Source organism: Suricata suricatta, chromosome 6, assembly GCF_006229205.1.
Source record: "Suricata suricatta isolate VVHF042 chromosome 6, meerkat_22Aug2017_6uvM2_HiC, whole genome shotgun sequence".
Taxonomy (NCBI): Eukaryota; Metazoa; Chordata; class Mammalia; order Carnivora; family Herpestidae; genus Suricata; species Suricata suricatta.
This window is the reverse complement of record NC_043705.1, coordinates 84,347,248-84,367,885: the sequence shown is the minus strand read 5'-3', so window position 1 is coordinate 84,367,885 and position 20,638 is coordinate 84,347,248. Positions and strand designations below refer to the sequence as shown.

General features: G+C 55.1%; 1 protein-coding gene across 8 annotated transcripts; it reads right to left on the bottom strand.

Annotated features, from left to right (window-relative positions):
* Nucleotides 1-2,507: 2,507 nt before the first annotated feature.
* Nucleotides 2,508-19,789, bottom strand: PDLIM7 (PDZ and LIM domain 7). Of its 8 annotated transcripts, none has more exons than XM_029942736.1 (14): nucleotides 19,672-19,789; nucleotides 18,615-18,721; nucleotides 14,823-14,974; nucleotides 14,712-14,742; nucleotides 14,111-14,229; nucleotides 13,688-13,708; nucleotides 13,309-13,445; nucleotides 13,116-13,152; nucleotides 12,117-12,187; nucleotides 11,721-11,958; nucleotides 10,542-10,722; nucleotides 3,233-3,353; nucleotides 3,026-3,141; nucleotides 2,508-2,869 (listed from the first exon to the last, which is right to left on the bottom strand). In XM_029942736.1, the coding sequence occupies exons 2-14, from the start codon at nucleotides 18,708-18,710 to the stop codon at nucleotides 2,783-2,785; spliced, it is 1,407 nt and encodes a 468-aa protein (XP_029798596.1). In that variant the 5' UTR covers nucleotides 18,711-18,721; nucleotides 19,672-19,789; the 3' UTR covers nucleotides 2,508-2,782. The 8 variants fall into 8 exon arrangements, with proteins under 8 accessions (XP_029798596.1, XP_029798597.1, XP_029798598.1 ...); XM_029942737.1 differs by having other exon boundaries at nucleotides 12,117-12,178; nucleotides 19,672-19,788; XM_029942738.1 differs by lacking the exon at nucleotides 13,688-13,708 and having other exon boundaries at nucleotides 19,672-19,787.
* Between the last annotated feature and the right edge of the window lie 849 nt (nucleotides 19,790-20,638).

Genomic DNA, 20,638 nt, shown 5'->3' with positions numbered 1-20,638 from the left:
AAGCAATTGCTCTGTGGTCCCTGGTGGAGAGAGGCAGTGTTCAGAGCAGGTGCCCCATGCTTGTGCTTACTTCCATCTAGGCTAGCTCCTCTTTCCTGAGATTGTCTCCAACTCTCTGCTCTTCACCCTTTTGTTCCTTCTTCTCCCCAACCTACCCCAGCCCACACCCCACTCCCACCCTGCCCCAACCTCCCTTTCTTCTACCACCTTCTCTGGACAGATACCTCCCATCTTCCTCCCTCCATCCATCTTGGCTGCCCAGCTGACCAGAGCTGTTAGTGATCAGGCTTCCTCCTGGCCCACCACAGCCAAGCCTCTTAACAGAGTTGTCTACACCCTATCACTACTCTCATTCTACATCTCACCAGCCCTCCCCTTTCCGGTTCCTCTAACCCTGGCTGCTGCCCCAGCTCTCTGCTAAACCGATCTGGCAAACATCACTTTGTTGCGAAATGAGATGGGGACTCCTTGGCCTTATCTGCCTGGATGACGCTTTTGGCAACTTCTGGAAACACTCCTGCACTGCCCTCGCCTCCCTGCCCCTTAGCTCTCCAGAGGCTCTCTTCTGTCCTCTGCCTCTGGCGGCTCCTCCTACTTTCTCTGTCCACTGCTGTGATGTTGCTGCTTCCTGCCCTCTCTTTTCTTCCATGGCTGTCCTCATGCTGGATTTGTTTCATGTTTATTATTATTATTTTTAACAGGTTAATAAAGAATCTAACTTCATTGCCAACACCCAAAAACCAGATTTCACATTAAAGTTTGAATTTCTGGATGCCCTTGGTAGACTGTCAGATGCGGCCACAGCTCACTCGGCATTCACACATGGCAGCCCTTAATTCGGGCCGAGAATGCTGCCCCCAAAGGTTCCCCCCAGACTGCTCCCAGCAGCACTCAGCATCCTTCCCTATGCTCTTGCTCGCTTGTATCCATGGAAACCAAGAATGGACTGAGAGGGCTTCATGGTTCAAGACAAGTGGGAGAGAGTGGATTTCTTTGTGGAAGTGAAAGATCCTGTGTTTAATATGCTAGGGATGTTTCAGTTCAAAGGAAACCGCATCTCACCTGCTTTCCTCTTGCTGTGACCTTACCTGGACCCTGCTCCTCAGCTCTCTCTCTCTGGCCATCAATTACAAGCATCTTTGACCTCCCCAGCCCTGTCCCAAACTCATTCCTGAATTGAACTGGAGGTGAATAGGGACTTGAATCTTCATCCGCTCTCTGAATTTGTCACCTAGATGTCCCACAGGCATGTCATCCAGCTATTTAACAAACATTCATTGGGCATCTACTATGTGTCAGGCACCGTTCTAGGCTCTGAAAATAACACGGGAAGCCCAGCACTTATGCTCCAGGAGTCCTCAAGAGACCCCAACAGAGTGGCCGTCTCTTCTCTTAAAAAGGATGAGGCCAAGGACCTGTTGAGAATGCCAGCAACTTCAGACATGCTGAAGGTCTTCATGCCAGCGAGCCCTGAAGGACAGGTGGCCATGGGTAGGCTGAGTTGTCCTAGCCCTGGTTTGGGCCCCTCCCCTCAGTCTGTCTCCAGTGCAGGCCTGAGATGGGAGAGAGGACAGTCCTCCCAGGGTGGGGGAGGGCATCAGTGGGAAGCAAGAGGCCCCAGAGAAAGATGCAGCCACCATTGGAGCCTCCAGGTTTTGAAATAGCAGGCAGAAGGGAGCTTCTAAGGGACACTCACTGGGGAAGGTGCTTAGTGCCAGCCGGTCCCAGGACCATGGGCCTGGCTTCAAGCCTGTCTAGTGTGGCTCGGGGCTCAGGAGCTATGAAACCTTGGTCAGGTGTCCTAATCATTCATGTCTTCCATGAACGTAAACACCTCACAGGTGGCTGGGAGGATGGCACGGGACAGTGGACGCAGGGGCTGGTATATTCCAGAAGCATATCAGAATTGCCTTCCTGCCTCTCCTCACCCCTTATCCCTCAGTTCCCCACTCTAGGCTCCCTGGGATCTGTCACTGGGTCCCATCTCTGCCAAGTCACTCTCTGCTCCTCTTCATCCTATCCTTGCTCACAGCTCTCGGAGCTCTTTTACAATACAAATCTGAACTCGTTGCTCCCTATTTCCAGTTCTTCTGTGCCTGCACACCCCGCCCCCCTCAAGATGCAGTCCCAGGTCCTTGACCTGGCACTTGTGGCTTCCCAGGACCTGAGGGCTGCACTCCCCAGCCTCATCCTCTGCTGCAGCACAGGGCTGACCCCTCTGGGCCTTTACTCTGGCTGTCATTATCCTCCATATCCCATCCCTGCAGACGTACCTCCAGCTCCTCCTCTCCGACCTCCAAGCTGGTCCAGACTAGGCAACCCCCCATTGGGTGGGTGCTGCGGCCCGCACATGCGATCCCCATTTACCTCCTCCTGCAGACCATGAGCTGCCCAAGTCCCCATCACAAGGACGACCAGGATGGCCAGTCCTAGGAAAAACCATCTTTATCTCCACCCTGCTGTGCCTCAAGCCACACCTTTCCTAATGCACAGGCAGCACACATGGGCACAGGTGGATACAGGTTTATTGTGGCATTGGATGTGAACAGGGACTGGTGTGGCCAGCACCGGTGTGTGGTGGTGGTGGTGGGGGGAGTGGGGGGAAATGGAGGGAGTGGGGGGAAATGGAGGGGTAAGGCAGGGTGCAGGGAACCCCAAGCTCAGGCCAGGAGTTGGGGTTTGGGTGACCTTTGCCAACCCCATCCAGAAATCTGGGGCAATGACTCAAGAACTGCCAATGCCTCTGGCTGGGCTGGTGGAGGTGGCAGTGGGTGGGAGAGGCTCACACGTGGGAGAAGGCGTGGCTCTTGCAGAGGGGCTTGTCCTTCTTGGAGTAGAAAGTCTTTCCTTCCAGGTTGATCTGGCATATCTGAGGTCAGCCAAGGTCAAGTCACATGGGGTTGGGGATGGCAGGAGAGTCCCCTTCCCAACCTCTCAGGAATTCCAGGGGCAGGGGGGTGGGAGAGAGGCTGGTAAAGAACATGGCGCAGGGGTGATACCCAAGCCCAGGGAGGGGGGCACTCACCGCACACACGAAGCAAGTGTCATGCCAGCTAAAGCCCAGCGCCTCCAGGAAGCGGTCCCCTGCATCAATCTTGAAGTCACACCCCCGGCATTTCGTGCCAAACATCTTCTCATAGTCTGAGGATGGAGGCAGAGAGGAAGGGGACACTGCGTTCTGGCCTGCCCCAGCCCCACCCCTTACCTGTGTCCCCCTTCCCTGCCTTCCTACCTCGCTCACAGTAGGGTGCCCCTTCCTCCATGTAGAAGGCCCTGTTCCGAATGGGCGTCTTGCAGGCCGCGCAGGTAAAGCAGTGGACGTGCCACGTCATCTTTAGGGCATGCATGATCTCCTAGGGGGATGCTACAGTCACCAGGCAGCTTGGCCCCTCCTCTCCAGAGCTGGGGACACAGGAAGGCTGGCCTTGGGCCCTCTTCCTTCCTGTGGTAAATGTTACATCTGCACACACACCATTCCCACTCTGCCTCCGGCCCTGAGGGCTCCCTGTGGATGTCCGCCACACTTCTGAGATTTGCCATGTCCAAAGCTCAGCTCCTAACCGCTGTACCCCAAACCTGCCTCCCCCACAGCTGTCACTATCTCAGTTGACAGCAACTCCATCCTTCCATCTGCTCAGGCCATATGCCCTGCTTTCTCTCATACACATCAAATCTTCCAGGAACTCCTGCTGGGTCTGCCTTCAAGGTGCATCCAGGTCCTGACCACTTCTCACTTCCAACCTGACACTGGATGTGAGCTTTGGGTACCCCTGGTCTCAATGACTACACATTAAAACTGGCTTCTGCCCCTACAGACTGATGTCAACCTGAGCAAGTCCGCATTCTCTCTGCTTGAATCCTCCCTGCCTTTCCCTCTGGCCTCTGTATCCTCTGATCTGCCCACAAAGCCTCTTGCGTGTGGTTGATGCACCAGTCCCACCAGTCTTAGGGCTTCACACCGGCCATCCCCTCTGCCTGGACTGCTCTACCTCAGGTATCTCCATGTCACATCCCTCATTGCCTTCAAGTTTCTGCTCCAATATCCCTTTCTCCATTAGGCCTATTCTGACAACACCAGTTAATACTTCTAATCTGCCGTTCCTTTTTTTTTTTAATTAAAAATTTTTAACGTTTATTTATTCTTGAGAGAGAAAGAAAGAGAGACAGAGCACAAGCAGGAGAGAGGCAGAGAAAGAAAGAGAGACGCAGGATCTGAAGCAGGCTCCAGGCTCCAAGCTGTCAGCACAGAGCCTGATGCTGGGCTTGAACTCATGAACTGTGAGATCATGACCTGAGCTGAAGTTGGAAGTTTAACTGACTGAGCCACCCATGCGCCCCCAATCTGCCTTTCCAATGCCATGTTCCCAATACTTTTGACTCTGTCTCTTTATCCCTTAACATTTTTACTAATACACCACTAAGTAATTCACTTATTGTGTCTATGGCTTGTCATCTGCCTTTCCTCCCGCTTCCAGCTCAAATGTAAGGTCTGGGAGGAAACAGCTGCGACTGTTCTATCAGCGGATATACTGTAACTGCCTGTCCCTGTGGCTGCGTTTGTGAGTTAACATGCACTACTGGAGTGGGGAGGAAGCAGAGGCTCAGGGAGGGTCTGTGCTCTCAATCCTGAGGACTGTTGGGCCAACCTGGGCCAGCAGCATTCAGATCTAGAGCAGGCACGGGGCAGTGTGGGGCTTTGAGGGAGGTTGGATCCATGGGTCCAACCAGACCTTGTTTCTTAGCTGAGTGACTTGGCCAGGTTACCTTCTCTTGACACTTGGTCCCTTCCCTTGTGAATTGGGGAACATAATCCCAGCCTTACAGGTAAGAATGGTCCTACATTTTATATGGGGGATCCCAGACTCTGTGCCTGCCAGGGCTAGTTGGTAGAGACTCAATAGGGCAAGGTGTGGGGGTGGGGAGCACCTATTTCTGCCTGTAGGGATGGTGAAGACCAGTTCATGTAGGAATGCCTGGAAGGCTCAGGTTGAAATCTAGGTGTTAAAGTGAAATCTGATTTTCAAATGCTGCCCACTAATTTATTATGATTTTTGTTGTTGTTTATTTTTGAGAGAGAGAGAGGGAGAGAGAGGATCCAAAGAGGGAGAGAGTTTGAGCAGGGGAGGGGTAGAGAGAGAGGGGGACAGAGTATCCAAAGCATGCTCTGTGCTGACAGCAGCAAGCCTGATGCAAGGCTCAAACTCATAAATTGCAAGATCATGACCTGAGCCAAAATCGGACGTGCAGCCAACTGAGCTGCCCGGGCGCCCCTATTGCCCATTAATTTAAGATGACAATGCAGACCAAGCAAGACAAGTGGGCAGCACCTAGCTCTCAGATGGCCCATCTGTGCCCTCTACATCTATGTCACATCTCACATATACCTCACAACCATCCTGGCCAGGAAGTTACTGCCACCATTTATTTCAGTGACGCCCAGAGACAGTGAACTGCACCAGGTCACAAAGTCAATAGATGGAAGAAATAGGTTTTGTACTCAAGTCTGGCTAGCACCAAAGCTGGCTCTTCCCACTGCCTGGTGCTACTGCTTTTCAAGGAGCAGATGAAGGGTGCAGGGGAAGGAACTTGGCTGCAAGCTGGCAGGACAGGGGGCACGGGCAAGAGCATGGGCAGCCCAGAGCTGGGTCCAGTGGGTGTGTGAGCAGGGAGGCAGGTTTCTGTTGGTATTCAGAAGAACCTGTAAGCCAGTTACCAATGTTTATTTTACACCCTAGTTCCTAAATCTGCCTTCCTCTCCCATCCCCACTGCCCTGACCCAGGCCCCAGCAGCCTGTTCCCCTCCCTAGCTCTGTCTCCCAGAGGAAGCTTGCTGCAGCACAGCTGACCTCATCAGCCCCAGCTCCAAACTCCTAACACGGCCCCCACTCACCTCCTCTGCTTCATCTCACACCCTTCCTGGGTGTTACCTTGTGACACAAGCTATTCCTTCTGCTTGGAGTGTTCCTTCCTGATCCTTCTTCAAGCTAATTCCTACTCATTTTTTAAAACATTTTTAATGTTTTATTTAGTTTTGGGAGAGACTGACAGTGTGAGCAGGGGAGGGTCAGAGAGAGAGGGAGACACAGAATCCGAAGACAGGCTCTAGGCTCTGAGCTGTCAGCACAGAGCCGACGTGGGGTTCCAACCCACGGGCCGTGAGATCATGACCTAAGCTGAAGTTGGACGCTTAACTGACTGAGCCACCCAAGCACCCCAAGTTCTACTCATTTTTAAAGTTCAACTTGGAGGCCACTTCTATCCATTCCTTCAAACATTTACTAACCACCTCCTGTATACAGAACACGATCTAAAGCATGAGCAAAACAGCCCCAGTCCCAGCCCATGGAGTTCCCACCTGGGGAAAAGCTGGGGCAAAAGGACTGGGGAGTAATGAGCAAACTGTGGGGGCCCTGGCCTGGTAGAGGGAGTGGGGCTCCCGGAAGGTATTCCTAAGGAAGTGATGAGTCCAAGATGAGAAGGAGAAGATAAAAAGGGTACTAAAGTAGTGTTCCTGGTGGAGAGGAAAGACTATACAAAGGCCCTGTGGTAAGGGAAACAACCAACTGGCAAAATGAAGGGCTCACGTGGCTGGAGCACTGGAGAGGGGGCAGTGACGAGAGGTGAGCCTTCGAGTATAGGGTTCCAAAGGCACTTATGTGGCTCAGTTGGTTGATTGTCTGACTCCTGTGGCTCAGGTCATGATCCTAGGGTCATGGGATTAAGCCCCATATCAGCCACGATGCTGAGTGTGGACCCTGCTTCAGCTTCTCTCTCTCTCCCTCTCTCTGCCTTTTCTCTCTGGTTCATGTTCTTTCTCTCTCTCAGGGAAGGGGACACATTTTTTGCTGGGCATGTGACTGCCCCAAACAGACTATATTTCCCAGCCTCTCTTGCAGCTCAGTAAGGTCATGTGACTGAGACTTGGCCAATGGGATGGAAGCACAAGGGCTGGGTGGCAGCATCTTCTAAAGATGGCTGCCATGGGCCTTCCATCCCTTCCTCCCTTTCCAGCTTCCTGCTGGCTGAAACACTGAAATTTTAGCTGAGGCTCAAGGGTCATCTTGGATTGTTAAGTAAGCCTGTGCTGAGAATGGCCAAGAAACAAGATACAGAAGCCTACATCTGTCTACTAGTCCTGGACTGCCCACATCTGGACTTTCTCAGGTAGGAAATAAGCTGCCACTATTTTGAGTGTTCTACCTCTCATGCTCCAGGTAATCCTTACTAATATGAACATCACCACAGAGCTCTCTGGCCACATCTGGCAGCTCTGCCTCTGTGTTCAGAAATAAGGAGAAGCTTGACCATCAGGAGGAGCCCAAGCTGGGAGTCAACAGTGCCTGGGGCCACTCCAGCTTAGCTCTCACGCTCCGTAACCCTGGGCAGTTTCTCCTCCTCTCTGGGCTTCAATTTCCATACATACACAACAGGAACCCCTTTGACATAACAGGAACCGCTTTAGATTTCACCCTGCCTGTTCTGCCCCCTTTCCCTCTGACTGCACCCTTAGCCCCCAACATCCTCTGCGTGCCCCCTCCTAGTGTGAGCTGCCAGGGGCTGGGCCTGTTACTTCACAAGGCGTCCTCAAGCATGGGGCACACGATCTGGCACACTGTCCACAGTTAATGGAGAGAATGAATGGGGGAAGGCAGATGGCCCATCACTCTTTGCTCACGACACACATGGACCCAAGTCTCACACCTGGGTCCTGTTGGCAGCTCAGTTGCCCTGCAGAAAATATGGCCAGGCTCTGCTGTATGCTTAGCTTCAGTGGGAAGAACAGAATTTTTTTAATGTTTATTTATTTACTTTGAGAGAGAGAGAGAAAGAGAGAGAGAATCCCAAGCAGTCCCTACACTGTCAGTACAGAGCCCAATGCAGGGCTCAAACCCACAAACCGTAAGATCATGTCTGAGCCAAAATCACAAGTTGGACACTTAGCCGACTGAGCCACCCAGGCATCCCAGGATGTTTAAAATTGAGATTATTATTATTTTTAGTGTTTTTTATTTAAAAAAAATTTATGTCTTTTTTTTTTTTTTTTTTTTTTTTTGAGAGATAGAGAAAGAGAGCGAGCAGGGGAGGGTCAGAGAGAGGGAGACACAGAATCCGAACCAGGCTCCAGGCTCTGAGCTGTCAGCAGAGCCCAAGGCAGGGCTCAAACCCATGGACTGTGAGATCATGACCTGAGCCGAAGTCGGTCACTTAACCAACTGAGCCACCCAGGCGCCCCTATTTTTATTTATTTTTGAGAGAGAAAGCATTAGTAGGGGAAGTGCAGAAAGAGGGAGACAGAGGATCTGAAGCAAGACTCTATGCTGACAGCAGAGAGCCCGATGTGGGGCTGTTAACTCACAAACTGTGAGATCAGGACCTGAGGTGAAGTTGGACACTCAACTGACTGAACCACCCAGGCGCCCCGGAAAGATTAGGATTTTGAATTACAAATTTGTGTGTCTGAATTTCTGGCTTTGCCACTCCACTCACTCTGTCATGAGCCCTTTCCTTTCTCCTTTCCTTTCTTATGGGAGACAAAGGCTAAAATACTGACTGCTAAAATCCTCCGCAGCCCAGGTGCTCATAGGGTAACAATTCCAAACACTGAGATGAAGATGCAAGTTTCTGGTTTTCCTTCCAGAGTCAAAAAGCAAAACCTTGTTAAAATAATGCCATTTGGCCCTTCCCTCACCTTCCTGCCTGCAACAAGAATATCAGGCCTGGGGCTTGAGTAGTCATCTGGGAACCATAATATGATAGGCTTGGGGACAAGGATCTACATGCTAAGGATTTCCGACCCAAAGGCAGGAAAAGTCTAAAGGCATCCTTGAGCTGCTGTTTCAGCTCTGGAATTCTTTTTAAATGTTTATTTTTATTTTTGAGACTGCAAGCAGGGGAGCAGCAGCAAGAGAGAGAAAGAGAGAGAATCCTAAGCAGGCCCTGTGCTGATGGCAGAGAGCCTGGTATGGGGCTCGAACTCACGAACCGTGAGATCATAACCTGAGCCAAAGTCGGACACTTAACCAACTGAGCCACTCAGATGCCCCAACTCTGGAATTCTTATGACTGAATAACCACTTCTGTTTAAATCTCTGCAGTAGGGTTTAGTTATTGCAACTGAATGCAATCCCATAGACACTGCCACCATCTCTTGTTTTGGCCTCGTCAGCACCTACCTCCCTTCTTTGGGTAATGCCATCTTGTTTTATTTCAGGGAACCAACCCTCCCTCACTCAGTCTATGGTTCAGGTAGGGCTGCTTGACCACTGCTTCGGTAGGGATCACCTGCGCTTGGCTAATCTGAATCCTGGGGACTGGTCCAGAGACGGGACCATGATGCAAGCTATTCCAATGAGCCCTTGTGATGCATCAGCTCGCACAGAGGTGGTGCCCCTCTTCTCTTTGCAGTGCTAAGCTGGGGTGACATAGCCCTGGTGTCACTGGGGCACCACCTTCGCCACCTTCTTAGGAAAAGCACGCAGGGAACAAAGCCAACACAGACAAAAACAGATGCGAGTAGTGGAAAAAGTCCTGAGGACCTCGGGACCTGCGGTCAGCAGGGCCTGAAGTTAGTGCTCCGTGGGCTTTCTGATTATTTGAGTTGATACACATATCCCTCGCTTTTCACAAGTCAACGTTATACCACCTCACTTTTACGAGAGACCTGCCGACTGAAAGGAATCCAAAAAGGAATTTTGCTTTTAGGAAAAAAGGCGAAAAGTGCAAACAGCGTTCAGTGTTTTGGTTTGTGGTGAGCCATTGCTAAGGCAGCACGCACCCTGTACCCTGAGCTGCAAGCAGTCCCGCCCAGCTCCTTCCCTGGGAACTGCACTCAGCATCTCAGCAGCGAGCCGCCACAGCTCAGAACTGTGTCGGTGAGCATCTGTGCTTTATCTCAATTTACTTCGTGCATCTGTTAGCAAGATGTGTCCTGAGGTACCAGAAAAGCCTACAAGAGGTTATTTTTTGGGTCTGGGAATGCTCAAATTTTTTTCCATATAAATTAACAGTACTTGCTTCTTCACTTATGCCATTTTGGCTTGGGAAAGTTTTCATAGGAACGCTCTACTTTCAGAGAGCTGTACACTCTTCCCTTTAAAAAAAATTTTTTTTAAACATTTATTTGTTATTGAGAAACAGAGAGACAGAGCATGAGCAGGGGAGGGGCAGAGAGAAGGTGAGACACAGAATCTGAAGCAGGCTCCAGGCTCTGAGCTGTCAGCACAGAGCCCAAAGCAGGGCTCGAACCCATAAACTGTGGGATCATGACCTGAGTGGAAGTCAGATGCTTAGCCGACTGAGCCACCCAGGTGCCCCTGTACACTCTTTCTTGCTTGAGCCCCTCTGAGTAGGATTTTGGTCATTTGTTAAGAGGATCTTGGCTAATGTAAAATGAGGCCAATATGGCACCCTGTTTATGAAGCTGCTAAGGATCCAAAGGGCTCATAACAAGAGAGCCTCCAGGCCTAAGAGTTGCTCAGTAGTATTCCTTAATGCGGACAGGGTCAGATTCGCCCTCCTGCCCACCTGCCAGCCCTACTCACGCCTGTGATCTTCTTCTTGCACTTGGCACAGCTAGGTGCATAACGCACATCATAGCAGGGGGGGCAGAAGATGGCACCCTTCTCCTCAAAGAAGCCGCCCTCTTCCAGGACCTTCCCACACTGGCTGCACACAAATTCCTCAGGGTGGTATGCATGGCCCAGCGCCACCAGGTAGCGGCCCCTAAGAGGGAGGTGAGAGCAGTAAGTGGGAGTGTATGCAAAGGAGGTGAGAGGTCCTGGCCAGGGCCCAAGCGGGTTTAGTGAACACCTATTCTGAAGACTGGAAGGGAAACTCTTTCTCCCCATTTTCCAAATAATGGAGAAACAGGCTTGGGAGGTGACCCATGTGATGACACAGTGATGAAGCTAGGCCACTTTGATGACAAGAGACGGGGACAGAGGCAGTATTGGAATAAGAAAGAGGGTTACATTGGCTGGGGGCTGCTGACTTGGGCCTGGGACAAACCAGAGGAGTTGGTGCTCTGGGGACGGGAGGCCCAGAGTGCCCAAAAGCTCTGAAGACCAGCAGGTTCCTGAGCCGACCCTGGTGCCCACCCTGTCCCACTTGCCTAGTCCATCTGGCCTGGGGAGGGGCCCGCAGGTCCCAGATAAATGAGGGTCTCTGAAGACGGGGATTCTCTGCAAAGCCTGAGAGCTGACAGGAGTCAAGAGCAGTGTAAGATAAGGGCTGAGAACTACCAGGATTCCAGAAGCCAGCACACTGGACTGGGGGGCTGTGTGACCTTGCTGGGCCTCAGGGAACAGTGCAAGGAGAGAGGAGCCTCTGGCCTGCCTGCTCTGAGAGCAGAGGTTTGGCAGAGACCAAGTGAGCAGGAAGGAGAGGCAGAAGAGCTGGGAGGGGCAGACCCTTCTCTGCCCAGACAGCAGCCTTTCTAGGGATGCTGCTTTAATGTATTGTTGGTACTTCCTCCATTTCAGCAGGGCAAATGCTGATAGAGGCTGATGCAGGGTGGGGTGGGGGAAGTAATACAGGATGCAGAATCTGAGGACCTAGGCCAGGTCCCTGCCCCCACTGCAACTGGGAACTAAATCCTTATCCTCCCACAGTGACAGCTGAGATGAGTGGGGAGACTGACGGGGGAGCGGAGGTTGGAAAGATGCCAGGGCCAGGCTTCAGGACAGAAAAGGCCAGGGTAGAAAAGGAACAGGGCCACCCACCGGATGACCTTGTGGCACTGGTGGCACACGGGAGTCTTGCCATTGTTGCCACCACCTGCTCCTGTGCCTCCTCCAGTGGCTGCCTGCACGATGGAGGTGCGGTTCTGCAGAGGCGTGGGCGTGGCTGGCTGGCTGTGCCGGGTCAACACCGTGCTGGTCTTGTCTGGGGCGTAGCGCTCAGCAAATGCAGGGTCCACAGCCCAGGGCGGGCGGCTAGTGGGGCTGGGGGTGGTAGGGCCTGCCAGGGCCAAGGACAGTGGCTCCAGGGGGGTGCCCAGGGACCCCAAGGGTCAAGGGGTTGAGCCAGGGGCAGCTTGGAGCACCCCCCCCCGCCCCTCACCCTGCATGCCCCTGGAGGCTACCCACCCTTCCCCAGACCCAAGTCCACTCTCTCACCAGGCCAGGGTTCCTGGGGTGTAGTTGAGGCTGGGGCTGGGGCTTCTGTCCTGGGCACCTGGCTGCAAGATCTGCCATTCAAGGCCCTGTATGGCTGAGGCTCCTGGTGTGGCCCTACCCCCCAACCTTGGCCTTCCTGGCCCCATGGGGAATGGGTACATGAGAGTGCTGGGCTGGACTCCAGGTGCCACGGTGGTAGGTATGGGTAGGAAGCTTCTCCTAGCCAGGTTCTAGCCGGCAGGTGTGGTGTGTAGGACTGGGAGGTAGAGAAGGGCTCTCCCTTCTGAGGCAGCTTCAGGGCTTCCTCATTACAGAGACCTAGCTCTGATGGCACGTACTATCCCTCATTGAGACCCAGACTGGCATGGCCCACACTGGGTCTGAACTATCTAACAGCCTCACAACCAAAACAAGCCCACAAAGATAGAAGACAAAGGCAGAGAAAGCAGGGCTGAGAATGTTTATTTCCATGCCTAAGCCAGCACAGACCTGGCAAATAGCAGTACCATAGGGCAAAGAGGGAAGGCAGTGTCAGACAGAGCCAGGCTCTCCGCCAGGCCAGCAGGAGGCTCAGTCCAGGGGCAGGAGAGGAGTGGGTAGGCAGAAGCTGCAGCAACCAAGGGAGGGTGCCCTCGGTGGGAGGAACAGAGGAGAGAGGCAGAGAGGGCAGCTGGCCGGTGAGGGCCAAGCTACGACTGCACGTTGAGCACGTGGGCAGAGCGCTGGTGGTGCCAGTCCCGGAGGCGGGTGTAGCGTGGGCTCTGCAGCTCCAGGACATACTTTTCCCTAGGGGGGCGCAGAGAGAAAAGGAGGAGGAAGTAGAAGGAAGGAGAGTTGAAAGGGAGGAAGGGAGGGAGGATGGAAGGGAGGAAGGAAGGAAAGAAGGAAGGAAGGAAAATGGAGAGCCCTGGCTGTGGACCCTCAGAAGCAGACACAGGGCAGTGGCTGGAATGGGAGAGGCAGGAGGTAAGAAAGAGGGACTACTGCCCATCCTTTTACCTTGATTTCTTCAGGTGTTCCTCATCCGGGTCTTGCACTGAGAGGGCAGAGGCAGGCATTGACCAAGAGAAGACAGAGGGCCACCCCAGCCCTGAGCCCTGGCAGCAGGTCACAGGGCGCTGGAACAGGCTCCAGCGGAGCCCAGACCTAGTCTAGGGGCCAGCAGGAGAGTCTACCCTGCCCTGGCACTTACTGAACTCGGTGCCCGTGAGGTGGGCAAGGATGCGGAAGGAACGGGACTGGCCTGTCCCAGGCCGAGGCCGCCAGTCCTCTGTGTCCTCCATCAGCCGCTGCTTGCTGGCGTCTGGAACCAGGGGCCGGAGAGGCTGTCTGTGGGGAGGGTGCGGCTCAGAACTTCATGCTGGGGGTGGGTAGGGGGGCAGCCCCTCCCAGGATTAGTGCGTGTGGGCTATGGTGCTTAGGAGAGTGGGGGAGGGCAAGGCCAGGGCCCTGCTAGGTGAGGGGTGGGAAGGGTAGCTATGTGAGAGGAAAAGAGGGCAGCTAGGGTAGGGAGGGGCCACCGCCCAGAATGCCAAAAGGAAGGAAAAAAGGAACAGGCAGAGGGGGCTCACTGACTTGTCAGGGGTCTGCACCTGTGAAGGAAATAGACAGATGGACAGATAAAGGGACAAAGGGACAGACACAAGGAAGAAGAAAAATGGCAAGGGGTCAGAGTAGCCAGGGGCAAGGCTGCACTGAGCGTCTGGGCCTCAGTCGGCCCGACACCACACCCCAATCCCCGGCCACCAGTGGGGGGCCCTGCCTGGTTCAGAGCCCCCAGGAGGGCAATGCCTGGGCAGAAGCCACACCCTCAGAGGGGCCCCCGTATCTACAGCCCCCGCCCCAGCCTCCAGGGGTCGCTGCCGCACGGATCTGCCTTCATGGTTCCTGCCAGGCTGGGGCGCAACGCAGACTGAGCAGCAGCGCGGGCAGCGGGTTTGGGGCCCTGGACAGATGGCGTGGGCGTGTGAGGTTGGTGGGCAGGACCGACGTACCCATTCTGCTGCAGGGCGCTGTCAGCGGGCAGGGGCGCCCCAAAGGGTCGGGCCGTCTTGTTGAGGGAGGCGCTGGGTGCAAAGGTGTACCGCGGGGGGTCCGCGGCAGGGGCCAGCGCCTGGGCGGAGACAGAGCCGGGCAGGGCGGGCAGGGGGGATGCTGGGCAGGGCGAACACTCAGCCGGAGGGGAATGTCCCTCTGGCGTGTGGTGGAGAGGATAGCGGTGCTCCAGCCCCACCCCCACACATCTGGACAGAGCCTAGGGGAGGGGGTGGGGGTGGGGGCTCAGGTTTCAAGGGGCCCATTTGGGAGGAATGATCTCAGCCCACTCAGGCCAAAGGGCAGAGAGTGTGGCTTGTAGCACAGGCCAGCAGAAGGCAGCGGACAGATAGGCAGTCATGCATGGTACCCAGACCGTGCGGCAGCCCCCAGACCAACTCCCAGTTTCCCAGACTCTCCCAACTCTGGCCTCTACCCTCAGCCAGGAATGGGGGTGTCACGGTTCCTTGTTGCCCAGGAGGGCAAGTCAGCCCAGTAGTCCAATTGTACTCCTCCCACCACCCAGACGTTTCACTCACATGTCCCAGGCCCATTGCCTACCTTCTGCGGTTTGCTCTGAGCCGCGTGGGCCCTGGAGGAGAAGGGGAAGGGGTGATAGTGGGCCAGGCCTGAGGGTACCCCCATCCGCCAGACAGGCCAGGGCCCTTGTACCTGCTGAGACCCAGGCTGAGGCGCTCCCCACAGGCACGAATCTTGTTCTGGGCTTCAATGTGTGTGAGGCCCCCGGCATTCTCACCATCGATGCTCAGCACCCAGTCACCCACAGCCACGCCTGCTTGTGCAGCTTTGCCTCCAGGAGTCAGCTGCAGAGAGATGGAAGGTCACAGAGGCCCAAGCCTCTGCAGACCAAACTGAGGCCAATATTAGTCAACTCTGCTTAACCCAAAGGGAGGCCTTTTCATTCAACGTATTTCTGGGTAGCTGCTGAATACTAAAACAATCTGGGAGGGGTGGAGGTCACCTGAACCTCACAATCACTCCAATCACTCTGTTTGTTCGCCTCCATTACCCTCCTCCCCACAGCCTAGAAACTGCTATGATGTCAACCAGCAACCACCTTCATGCTCAACTCCAACCACAGCCTTTGAGCCCCCTGCTGGCCTCCTGCCCGGGCTATTTCACTGCTCTCACTGACCTCTTACACTCCCAGCACCCTGTCTTGGGACCACCTTTGAGAGCCAGGAAGAGCCCCAATCAACTCCAGGTACCCCATGAAGTGCTTGAAGGGGGGGTCTCAAGGTGTCAGCTAGGGCTATAGAAGAGTGTCACCCCCAAACCTTCAATTGCCACATCACCCTCTTCCCTAATCCTTTGGAGAATCTCCAGTTTCTGTAGCAAATAAGATGTAATAGTGGGTTGGCAGGAATGGTCACCACCAGTATGAACTGAGCATGTCAGCAATGACTTCTGGGAAGTGGGGGCCCTTGAAGAAAGGACAATGGATGTGCTGCCCAGGGGGTGAGAAAGTCTACTTATGATGGCCTTGAGTGCTGCGGGGTGGGACCAGGACTTGGCCTAGAGGTTAGGAGGGGCCATCAGCAGTTTGAAAGCCCTAGTGGGGTATTTCCCAGACCCTTGATAGAGGTAACCCTGACTAACCCCACTGGACCCTACTGACCCCCTACCCCAGGGGCAGCAACTCAGAAAGGTGTGGCACAGTTGTTCACGGGTTTAAGCGCACAGGGCTGCCAGGCACCTGGCAAGGAGCCTGGCATTAAGTAGACTTTTTATGGGGAAGTGCTGGAAGGCAAATTCACACTTCATGGGTTGGGGGTGTAGGGGGAAGGACTGCGGAGGTACTGGCTGTCTGTGGCCCCAGGAAGCTCAGGTTGGCTGATGCACAGACTGAGTTGAGGCAGGAAGAGGGGAGATAGGAGGTTCCAGAGAGATCTCCAGAAGGCAGAGAGACTAGATGCAGAGACTGACAGGAAGACTGACTAGGGCAAGAAGGGAGAGCTGGCTCTATTTCATGCTTGGGAGGTTAGAAGGGCAAGACAGCTGGGTGCCTCCTTCTTCATCTGCTACATGGTAAGAAAAGCAGTTTACATTTATTGAGCACCTAGTATTGTCACATACTAACACTGAATCTTCCAACAACCTGTGTAGTCTGAGATTATATGCATTTTACATAGGAGCAAAAAGAGAAGTTATGTAACTTGCCTCAAACGGCTCGGTTAGTAAGAGGCAAGGCCAGGTCTCACCCTGACCTTAAGGCTCCATTACACTAGACTGCCTCTGCTGGGTGTTGGGACCCAAGTCAGAGGTCAGCTCACCTAGAACAACTCGCTACCCCCTGGCTGGGTCTGGGGACTAGATCTCTCTTGCTTTTAGTTCAATCCAACAACCCCTTATAATGAGCATAGAAAAGGGACACCCTTGAAAGGAAGTGACTTACTCAAGGTCATGGTGAGTCAGTAGAAGGGAAACCTGGTTCAGCCACTCCCTACCCACACAAGCTGGCTCCTGGGAGGTGTGGGCTAAGCCTGAGGTGGATAGAGGTCTTGGAGGTGGGCAGGAGCAGCTGGCTCCCTGGGAGGGGTGGGGATTTGAGGCCTACTTCCTTTCCTGAGTGAGGGGGACAGGAAGTACAAGAGGGATAGAGCAGTGGTCAGAGAAATGGAGAGAGAAGCAGGAGGAGAAAACCCTGGGAGTGGGGTGGGGTGGCTGGATAAGCAGGGAGGCCTGAGGAGTCAAAGAGGGGAAAAGCCAGAGGGCTGGACACTGCAAGGGGTGGGGGTGAGTCAGCCTGAGGGCTCCAATGAGCAGCCCAACCCCCAAGTCTCAGACATTACCTCATCTCCCAGACCTGGGCCCACAGCCAGCCCTAGCCCCTCCCTCCTCCCTGGGGTCAGGGGGAAGGGAGGGGCAGGCCTAGCTCAGAAAAGACCACCCTACCCGCCCACCCATCAGGGCTAGGTCCAACACCAGGGCTGGGCTCAGCTTGTGGCCCTACCCACAACTGGAACTGCTGACAAGGGACCTTAGGCCCAGAGTGCCCCCAACAGGCCACATCTTAAAGTCCATCCCTCAGGCTACTATGTTACCCATCTCCACCAATGAAGAAAATAAGTCTCAAGAGTCCAGCCTATGCTCCCCAGCCACAATGGTTAGCACCCTCATAGAAAGGGAGATGTAGAATATGTTTTCAGGGCTGGAAAGACTTGAAGATTGTGTAGGGGCGGGTTTGTGTAGTAGGGGGACCACTGCCCTAAGCTACCCAGCTGGCACGGCAGTTTCCAAGGGAACCCCATGGAAAGGTCCCTGGAAAGAACAGTGACTGCCTGCCTGCCCTAGCCACCAAGCCAACTCCCATAGACAGACTCAGTTTTGGGGCCCTTCTCAGGCTGTGCAGTGCCTGGACAACCTTCTGGCCCCCTCCCAGCTATGCTTGCCTTGGGCTTCTTGCCAACAGCTGCCTGCCCACTGGGCTCCTGGGTGGGCCTCTCTGGACAGGCGGATGTGCAGGCAGGAAGTCCCCACCCCCTCCTGACCCCCAGGCCACAGACACCAGCCCAAAGGCTGGCCTCATTCTCTCTGGGCACACTCTTTGTGTCCCACAACTGACCATACATTTGGAGCCATGGCCTCATGGTTACCAGCTGAGGGGTCCACTGATGGCATTTAGGAGTTTAGGCCTCAGCCAGCCTTTTTCATCTCTGCAGACTCCAGCCACCAGCTGGCCATCCCAGCATGGGGCTGCATTCTTGGGCTTATAAGGCAATCCCCCTGCCACAGGGAGGAGCCAGCCCCTCAGCTCCACCCCTCCCAGGGCAGGCCCTCAGGAGCTGGAGTCAGAATCCTAGGGCCCCATCCCACACCCCTGCTTTGAGTGAGAGGCCACTGCATCCTGAGGACCAGGAGATGAAGATGGAGAACCTCACAGAGGCTGGAAAGTATCCTCCTCCCCATCAAACTGCAGACCATCCCAGTGCCTGAATTCAAATCCCTGCTTGCCAAGGAATCACAGAAAGGGCCCCTCTACCACTCCCAAGCCCACTTCAAGCCCTAAGTTCCATCATCTGGAAAAACAGGATGACAATTGTTATTTCCTGGGTGGCAAGGAGGTTGAAGTGAGATCCTGCAGTCAAGAGTGCTCTGCCTGGAGCCTGGCTCCAAGCACTGCTCCCTTAGGCAGCTTAGATATTTCCCGGAGACCTCAGGCTCTCCTGCTGCAGAATGGGCATCACCCAGGGGCCTCAGATTTGGCCCCAGTAGCTTTGCAGAATGGCATCAAGTACAAAGCAGTGCTGGGAACTGTGAGTGCTCTTCTCCTAGTACCCACCTGGTTGAGAGTCTTTGTGGCAGGGGCCCACATCTCTGGACCTAGATACCTCCCACCCCATTGGACCTGGCTCACTTCTGCTCAGACTCTTCCCATCACCCACCACAGACTTGAGCACCCAAAGACTCCTGGGGGTAGCGCCTCCCCAAACCTTGGCTCACCCGTGAGATGGAGAGGGGCACATTGAAGTCCTTGCCCCCCTGCAGCCGAAAGCCCCAAGGTGCAGGCCCCTCCAGCACCACCTTGAAGGAATCCATGGTGCCTGCTCCTGGGAGAAAAGAAAAGGTGAGTGGACAGCATGGTGGGTGTACAGGCAGGCCCAGCTCTGGATACCAGCCTTGGACTGGTGCCAGGCAGGCACGAGAAGCCTCTGAACACACCCAGGGCACCAGCTGGTATGCACCTTGTCAGGTGTGGCTGGGTTTTCTGGCTGGCAGACTTCACTTTGCAGAGACAGGGACAATCCCCCTCCCCCAGGGACTGGATGGTGAGGACTTCCCTTCACTCAGTCTTGAGTTTTTTTTCATTCAGGAGGGGGCCGCAGGGTTAATTTGACATGGAGGGCCCCCAAGCCAGCCTTAAGCCTCGGACAGACAGCGGGTGAGTCAGGGGCCGGCGTTCCTCTCCCCCGCCCCCAGGTCCCGACAGGCAGGCCTCGCCGAAGCCTGCTCGGACTATATAAGGCGTGTAAGCTGACACTGTGCGGAGCCAGCGGAGGGAGCACACGGGGGCTCGGGACGCGAGGGGGAGGGTGAGGGAGGGAGGCAGCTGGAGCGGGTCCTGGCCATTCCAAGACGGGCCGAGGCTTACGAGGACTCCCTGGTGCTGGGGGCAGCACAGCGGGGCCGTGGCCCCTATGGAAATCAGAGAAGGCTAGGACCCCAAAGCGTAACCAGGTAGGGGGTTCATCCTGGAGTCCAGTGGGGATGGTGCCTCCCGCACAGGCCTACTACCATCCCGACATGACTCAGTTACCCCCGTCCCCCACCCGGGCCCAATGCATTGGCAGTCTCGGGCGCAGGAAGCAGCGCAGGCGCCAATCTGCCCTGCCGCAGCCGGCTTCGCCGCAGGAAGGCGGGGGCGGGGGCGGAGGCAGGGGCCCAGGCCAGGCAAGAGGAAGCGCAACGCTAGCCCCGACCCCAGTGTCCTCCGTGGTCCCCAGCAGGCTCCTGCCCTCAGCCTGACCCAGCCCGAGACGCCCCGCGCGGTCGCCAGTACCTGCTCGGCCCCGCCGGGGCGCTGCTCGGTAGCTGGCCCCAAAGACAAGCGCTGGGATCAGCCACCCGTGTTCTGACCCCGCCCCCACAGCCGCAGTCCGCTTTGAGCTCGCGGAAGGGGGCGGAGACAGAGGTCACGCCCCGTCAAAGCCACACCCACAGGCGGCCTCTCTACGACTGGGAAGCCCCACCCAATCCTTCCGCCCCGCCCAATCGCGAAGTTCAGTTTTACTTCGAGCTGGAAGGCCCGTGCTGCCCGGGATCCCTTGGTGGGGCGGAGCCTGGGCGGGGCCTGAGCTGCCGGTCGCCTAGTCTGGGATCTAGAGTAGCAGCTTGAGCAGCCCCATGCGCCTCCCTCTGGCGGATCCGAAAGAAAGCGGCCTTTGGTACCAAACACCTGGACATCTTGAATCTTAGTTTCCTCCTCAGAAAAATGGGACAGTAATACTCACCTTGCAGGCCCATCTTGAGGATTGGCATTGTTCCGCGTAATGTGCAAGCCATTGGCGGCTCCAGAATTTCTAAATCCGAAGGACTTGCGGGTGTTGATCACGTGGAGGTGGGGTCAGTTGATATGGGGATAGGGGATCTTGAAGCTAGGTTTGGAGAACCCTCTACAGAAGGCAGAAGATAATGGCAGGAGCGGACAGAGTTGGAGGGAGTCCTTGGCTTGACCCTGAGCCTGACCTGTGGGCCTTTTCATTCCCTGACCCCAGGCAGTCAACAGCCCTCTGGCCTGAGACAACCCCACACTGATGAAATGGGCTTTTGCCTGGTACCCCACTCCAGAGCAGGCAGCTCCTGTGGTGGGGGTGTAACAGGGTGACTCTAGCCGGGGTGGCAGACTCCCTACTTTGTCCCCACTTTGTCCCCATGGGTCATTCCAGGCAGCCAGCACAGGTGGCAGGGGAAATTGAGAGCCGGGAGCATGTAGGTGAGTGAATAGGCGTCTCATTCTAGGACATGGC